The sequence below is a fragment of the Anneissia japonica genome, unplaced genomic scaffold (assembly GCF_011630105.1).
Source record: "Anneissia japonica isolate Jap-2015-1 unplaced genomic scaffold, ASM1163010v1 scaffold287965_len1858130_cov191, whole genome shotgun sequence".
Taxonomy (NCBI): Eukaryota; Metazoa; Echinodermata; class Crinoidea; order Comatulida; family Comatulidae; genus Anneissia; species Anneissia japonica.
Window position 1 is genome coordinate 682987 of NW_022748342.1, and position 8415 is coordinate 691401.

Consider the following 8415-nt stretch of genomic DNA (forward strand, 5'->3'; position numbering starts at 1 on the left):
GTGATACAATTTGCTTCCAGTTGGATATCTTGTTTTCATTATAAGTGTTATTGTGACTGACATGTGGTTGTCTTATATTGCCTATGTAGACATTGTTGTTACTCTTAATATTACTTGCTATTGTTACTATAATTACTGTCACTATTTGCTATTGCATTACTATTACAATTAATGTACTACCAAATTTACTAATAGCACCATCACTGTAACTATATCCATAATACTATTAACATATACTATTAATAGTCCTAATACTGTTACTTACTTTTTTTTAAAATTATATTACCTTTGCTATTACTATAAATATTCTATTCTATGCTGGTGTTCACCATTGTATGTTCAGCATCTGAAAGAGTGCTTTGGTCGATGGGACGTCACCCAGTGCTCATTTAGTGTTTTATATATATATATTGGTTTGGTGTAGCAGTCATGTTCAATTATAAAGTAAATGTACAGGAATTCGGGAGAAAATTGATAATCTATGTTTATGTATTACAATTGTGATAACTGATTAATTTATGTTTTTATATACCGTTATGGTGACAGTTACGCCATGGTACAACATTTCTTTATATTTGTTCATTTAATTTAATTTCTAGTTCAAAAACATGTAGATAAAAGGTCAGACTACCTTGTGAATTGCAAAAGGTTCATTGCACTATTGTGTAGCTCTCCTATGCTGCAGACCTTGACAAAATACTCAAATATATGATACAATGAATTGCCAATTATTACCTGAAAAACATTCACAAAATCCAAAAATATCTTTGTCGCAAAACATTACTGTTGGGAAGTATCAAGGATAGCCCCATGTCTTAACCTGAACACAGCAGTAACAAAAGTCATGAAAGGAAATTATCTAAAATATTGTTGCCCATTCGACGGAAAAAAATGTACGAATAGACAAAAGAAATAAACAGGAAACACAACTAATCCATATTTATTTAAAATCCAGCCTTTTAAAAGATTAATATTTATAGAAAGCTATATAAATTAATTTTACAGTACCTTAATTTTTCATGTTTATTAAGTTGTTTTTGTTTATTAACAAATAATTAATTTATTTTTGGGATCTTTTTATAAGCTATCTTTAATTTATTTTTTGTTGAACTAGACACTAACACAACAAACTTGATATAGTGCGATGCGTACGATCATGCAAACCAATGTGATATATGCATCAAAAAGTCTGTAACACTGCAAGTTATCCATTTACAAAATGGTAATCAGGAATTCCCGGAGGGTTTGTTAGCTAAAGGGTGATTCAGTGACCACTGCCCTACAGATATTAAAATTATGATTCCCCCAGGAAAAAATGACCAAACTTTAAATCATTATAAGCGTTCCCAACAAAATGATTTGCAGTTCTGTAGCACGGTAAACTAGCAATGTTGATTAAAAATTGGGCAGAATAGATGTGCCGAGGGATTGATTTGAGAGAGCATACGGCATGCAAGACAGCGTGATATTAAATCGTTGTTGGTCAGCAAGGTCTTTGGTGACAGATTCTGCTAGGGGTGATAAGCACAGATGGTCAAGATGGTAGGCTTCAGCTGTTTGCCATTACAGGATTCAATCAGTTGGCAGTAAGGCCATGAAGGGGGAAGGAAGTTCAGTTTTAGCCTCAAGTCCACCTATGTACTAACTGTACAGTGAACTTTTGGCCAACTGCAAATATATATATTGAATTGATAATTAAAACAATTATTTATTGTGTTGTTTATTTATGTTTATTTCAACAAATATTTTTGAGAGTGATCCATCCACTAAATTATTATTATTGTCATTGATAGGTTAATTCATCTAAAAATATAATTAATTAGTTTGATGTTGAGTTAAACACATTTGAATTGTTAAGCCTCACCAATTAATTACATAAATATTACTTTCCCTATTTTTTTTTTTACATATACTGTACTCTTGAATTACCTAGGAGTAAGTTCAAGGATGTTTGTAGTAAAATGTGTAAATCTCATTGGACATAAATTTAGTTGATCATGTTCAACAGTTAAAAATATATATTTTTTTTAATATAAAAAGATCTCATTTACAAAAAAAATGCATGTTATATAAACATTTCAAACAGCATAATATAATTAAAAACTACCTCTACTTCAATAGAATACCAGAGCCCCAAGAAATACAGTAGGATGTTCATATAATAATGCTTCTGTGACTTATAATGTTTTAATGGCCGTTGGTTGATATTTTGTACATTGTAATTTTTATAGTTATATTGGATCATTCTTTTAATTTTTTTACTGAATTTTAATGCGAGAACTGAATTTCCGACTTGGAGCAATAAAGTGTATCTTATCTTATCTTATCTTATCTTATTTTATATATTGAATGGTTTTAAATCTGTGCCCTATACGTTATTCATCGAGATATACTTAGCATGTTTAAAAAATTAGCTTGATATAGTGGGTTTTTGGGCTACTTTTAAACTCATAACCCATCCATGCAGTTTGTCTTGGCAATTCACATGAATAACTGTAGTACAAGATACAGATTGTAACTGCCCCTATACCTATAAAAACTTTTAAATAACAAACAAAAAATTTTAAACTTTTCTACAGTATATTGTCATGAGATCACTTTTTAGTCTTTATAATTTATAATTTTATTTTTATTTGTACAGTATATGTATTTCAATTTGATTTTTTTTCCTTAATTTCCTTTGTATCTCCTTGCAAAAATGGCTATGTGAAAAACACTATTATGTTGATACATTATTTTCTGTTTTGAAATAACATTATTATTATTATTATTGTTGAATTTTTATTTCTTTCTATGACAGGTCTAGTCATAGTATAATATTTTGTAGGCTTACTTTTGGTAGACTGTTCATTTCTGTCTTTAGTTTATGACACAATGAAGGGTATCCCATCATTCCCCCAAACCGATTTATTCTTAAACCTACAGGAGAGATGATAGTAAAGTGTCTACACAAAAACTGCTAGTGCAAAGCCATAACTTTTGCTGCTAAACACAATTAGACCAAATTTCACAATGCTGAATAAGATAGATATTTTTGTAATTTTCTATTGATACCTGAACTACGTAACTATTGAATCATTTGTGATTTAGTGAAGGAATGTAGTGTGGTAAAGTTTGTGCACTTCAAATTAAGTCTGTGCTGAATTTAAAAAGACAACAATTAATTGTTTGCGACATACTATTGGAATGTAATGATGGTGAGATTTGTTATGGTGTATTAAACCAAAATCTCTGAGCTTAATACCAAGTTAAGAAGTCAGCAGGTAATAATAAACAATAGTAAACAGGGTGGTGGAAAATATAATCTGTCTTTAAAACTATGAATTAATTTGCCTACTGCCAAAGAAACTAAATTGATCTCAGAAACAGGAATACGGTAGTTGGTTCTATCATTCAGTAATCACCAAATAGCATTTTATAACTAATTTCATTCATACAACATGGTGTTTCAGAGGCATCAAGGCCGTTCTCTCCCCCCCCCCCACCACCTCCTTTCTTCAGTTTATTCATAGTTTGTCCACCGGACAAATGTAGTGATGATATGATCCATGTCATTATCAGCTAATATCAATATTAACAGTTTTATGTGATATATAGAATGGTAATTGTAATGTATGGAATTTTGGATGCACTCAAAGAATTGGAGATTGACTTGATGTTGTATAAACAAAGTGAAATATGTTGGCCTTTCATGGGTGATTTAAAGAAGGCATTTGATGCTGTCAATCATGATATCTCTATTAAAAGTGGTTTTTTTTCTTTTAAATCCCACATGTCATAGCAATGAAGTGTCAACTTTTATTTCAGTGAATTACACACAAATACATGATTAGAACAGCATTTTATACATTGTGAAAATTACACAAAAATACAGCCATGTTGGATGAGAGCCACAAATTGAAGCTTTAAACTATATATGAACCTTTTTCAATGAATTCAGTTTCAATTGTATTTAGAAATATAATTAAGTTGACACTTGTCCAAACTAAATTCTGGATTTTTTGGGCTTTGTAACTCTTTGTTTTTTTAAATGAAAAGGCAGCAACCAACAATCTTTAATGCACTTGATTTTTGGTAGTACAGTATTTGAACAAACCATTATACAGAATTCCATTTTTGTTTGCTTACTTTCTATTAACATGATATAAATTATCATATATCCTATTGTAACATAGTTTGTTATATTATTGATATCATTTTTTTTCTTTATCAATATATCTTTATCATGTATTATTTTCCATTTTTAATTCTTTGTAAAATAATTATTAATTAATATTTAGAATAATTTTACTTTAGGCCTAAAAGCTAATGTGCTGTAAAGTACAGTAAATAATACCTTGTACTGCTTGCTGGTGGCAGTGTGGACTGTTACAGAGTGTGGACACACTAGGAGCTATGGTGCTTATATTACCAACACAATATATCACTTGGTGATAGCCTAGCATAATTTGCTAATAAGGTGAATTTGTGTGTAGCAAGATTTTGCTTGGTTGTATTGGTACTGCCAGTAACTGGTGATTGTGGATCACATATGGTGGCTATTGACTGTATACAGTTAGCACTACTTTATATAGACACTACATTTAATGCTCAAAACAACAAAAAAGTACTCTGGTGAGAGTGCGGGAGATTATACCGATTTCCCAAAGACCCTTGCCACTTGAGGGAGACTTGGGCTGGCCCTGTGTGGTGGTTGTTGTTTTTAACAATAAATGGGGCTAGCCTTGCCAAAATCAGCATCAGTGACAAAAACAAAAAAATTGACTTAATATATTGTATTTGTATTCTCCATATTATAAGCTTTGCAATGATATGTCATTTACTGGTAATGACTTATTGTTGCCAAAATTATGAGTAAAAGCATTACAACTTCTCTGTACTAAAGTATACAATATTGTCACATCCTTTATGCTAATTACTCAGTTTAAGATTAAGCTACATTACGATAGTTTCGGGATGCCAAGCCTCAAATATAGTATACAAACTAAACTATACCCATGAAATTGATTAAATTTTAAATCAAGAACAGAGAAAAAAAAAATACAAATTCAAATATGAAAATGAAATTAACAAAAAGAAAAAATGAGTAGTGCATTCAGAGTATAAAGCTCTGTCTACACTATCAAATTTTGTATGACAAAAAAGTGTGATATGCCCATATATAGGCATGATGACATCATACCATGACCATATATAGGCATAGCATTACCATATATGGGCATGTCAAATTTTGTTAAAGAAAATTTGATAGTGTGGATAGAGCTTAATGTAAGTAATAATATTTCATTTTTGCACATATCAAGTTTGAATACATAGCAAATAATGTGTCTATCATGTGCTCCTCTTCAAATCAAATCAATTAAGCTTCACATGGTCAGCGTGATAGGGATCAATTTTGCAAAGTGTGTTGAATTGGATAACTGTTAACCTTTGAGTAGTAGCCTCTGTGAGAGTTGATGTCTGCCTGACAAATCACAGCTGTTGTGTACAGGATCGCAGCATGGGGGCAGTATTTAAATGGACTGTCTGAGGAGAGCTATCGAGAATTGTAACAATCCACTGCAGCATACACTATTTGCTTATGCAGTAGAACCCCTCATGGAAACTTATAAATGACAATGTGATTATAATTGTCACAGGCTCTGTGTGAAGTTGTAGCAATTCAGCAGAAGAAGGAGGCGAAGGGAAAATTACTCCCCGGTCCAAAAAGAATGAAGCCCTGTTGCCACTAATAATATTAATTTACAGCTTCAACCAAAGTTAATTTGTTTGCAGTTTTTGTTTGTTTATACTTTTTTACAATCCTCAGCCATATAAAACCTTTCCTCTTGAATCTGGTTTACTCTGGGAATCCCATTTCATTCATCTTCTAACCAATAATCTTTAAAATAATAGGATAATGGTAGTTTTCAGGGCTACAGGGTATTGAGGATTATTTTGTAAAGCAAAGTTATACACCAGGTGGTGAATTAGGTTTGAAAACAAAAATGTAATTATCAATCAACTTGTTTTTCTTGTTTCAGGCCGCCCTTCCAATGACGACAACCCAAGATCATCAGATACAAATATTAACTGATAATTGGTCAATGAGGTGTGGAGTTGTAATGGACACAATCGGTGAATGGAGTCATGTGGCTTTTTAGCAGTGTTTCAGCTGTAAAAGTCACGTCATTAATGTTTAATAATGTTGCAACATTAGTAAATTGCTTTGAAATTGAATTTGGGAAAATTCTCTGAACAGTGTGCTGATGTTCCAAAAATTGTGTATCTTTAATATACGAGCACCAAATATTGAGCCTAGATCTTTATTTACAGTATATGTCTGCAGACAGATTAGGCACTGCAAGAGGTTTTTATTATACAAGTAGAGCATACTGCAGGGGTCCCAAGTCTCCCAGAAGTCGCGGGAGTCTCCCAGAAATCAGAAAGGCCTCCAACACTCCTGTGACCAAGCAACAATCTCTCGGAAAAATAACCCATCTCCCGTAAATTCACAGTATTGGCATGTTTTTACCTAGAGATTTTGATAATACAAGTAGGGCATATTGCAGGGGTCACAAGTCTCACAGAAGTCGCAGGAGTCTCCCAGACACTCCCGCGACCAAGAAATAATCTCCTAGAAAATAATTCATCTCCCGCAAATTCGCGGTATTGGCGTGTTTTTACCAATTGTTAACACTGTATTATCAGTTGTCTCCTGGATGTCCGTGCCAATGGGTATCACCATCCACAGCAGAATATATTTAGATGTGTTAAGAAATCACATTTAAACATATCTGCCGGATGTGGATCCTTCCAACTTGGGACCCCTGATATTGTAATATTAATTTCTAGGCTTGCTGTCCAGCTCATTGGAATTACTTGAGCCTTATATAGCCCAGAAATTGTTTGAATGAGTATAAGAACACTTTACAATCACACTGTTTCCTTACTTTATATTATTTGTAATATCATTGGGGAATAGTTTATAAACCATAATAACCTATACTTTATACACTGATTGCATTTGTATGTTAAACAAACTAAACATCATGTAATCACTACTCATTTTGGGGCCGCTGATTTTGTCTATTGTAGAGCAGAGACGGAAGACATTTGCTACGAGCAGAAAAAAATCATGCCAAGGGCATGCAAAATACAAAGAAAACATACCCAAAGCATATGAAATTGGAAGTAATTGTAATTTTCAATTTCAAAATTATTTTTTCATCCTTGGAATTTTCAAAATTCATATTTCTTTGGATCATACAATACTGAATTATATTTTGTATTATAAGATTAGCATGTGGCATACTGTATCTATATCTATTAAATTAATTTAAAATATATGTTTGTTAGTGTTATTATTTCAGAAGTGATAACGTATGGCATTTTCAGTGTAACAATACTCTTATATTATGTGGTGCTCCTCCACAAGAAATCGATTAAATGAATGAAGTTATGGAAACAGATAAGAAAATAAACAAAACCAGTTACATTACTTGAGCTGTACTTGGATGAGCGTCCCTCTCTCTCTCTATGTGGCCATGATGTATATACAGATACTCCACATAAGGTGGTATGCTGGGCTCCAGTAGTTCCACCTTTTGGGCTGCCCATCAGGTAGCGCTACCATGCACCACTGAGGCAGCAGCTCTGCCCCAAGTGTGGTAAGTGTAAAACAAGGAATTATAAAGTAAAATATGTTTCAAATAAGGTTTGTAGATTAGATTTAAACTCAAGAATGGAGGATGCATTTACTGAATAATAATAATAATTATTATTATTATTATTATTTAAAAATAAATGAATGCCCAACTGAAAATAGAATGACCGGTTCAAGAACCAGACCTGGACACCTGGACCAATGAGAGTGATACAGAAGGCCAAGAGCACAGAGGAGCTCTTTGAGTTTTATAGCTGGAGAGAGCAACACCCTGTGACAGAATGTGTGTAAACTTCATACAGAAGCCTTTCCTTTTGATGGTGTAATGTAAGCACTAGTTCAACAACAGTTTTTCTGTAGTAATTCTGATAAAAGGTGGTTATTGGCCAATAACAATGCTACAAGAGATGCTCTTGTAGCATTGTTTCTGATATACTATTGCTACAAGAGATATCTTGGTAATTTTGGACTCTTTTTCTTGTAAGAAAAAGTATGTCGGATATATTTCCAATTTCACCGTACAAATTGCTACATCATGAACTAGACCCACAAACCGTTATTAATAGATGGCAGTAATTTGCAAGGCCTACTATCAACAAAGGTTATCGTATTGCCGATAATCAGAGATGACATGTTTTCCTTTGTATTTTCTTCAAAAAATCGTGTCCCGACTGTCATGAAAGCAGGACATGTTCACAAAAGAGTACGTCGACAATTCTCCCGCCGTGATAGGTTTCTCCGATGTCTTGTTATCTCTCCTGTCAATTACC

General features: G+C 32.7%; 1 protein-coding gene across 4 annotated transcripts in view; it reads left to right on the forward strand.

The window, feature by feature from the left end:
* The window catches only part of LOC117120824 (BLOC-1-related complex subunit 8-like), a 38787-nt gene extending 32640 nt beyond the window's left edge, over positions 1-6147 (forward strand). For all 4 annotated transcript variants that reach the window (XM_033265906.1, XM_033265903.1, XM_033265905.1 and 1 more), the window contains one exon: positions 6024-6147. In XM_033265906.1, the coding sequence (XP_033121797.1) occupies positions 6024-6076 (53 nt within the window). In that variant the 3' untranslated portion in view covers positions 6077-6147. The remainder of the gene's footprint in view (positions 1-6023) is intronic.
* Positions 6148-8415: the final 2268 nt, after the last annotated feature.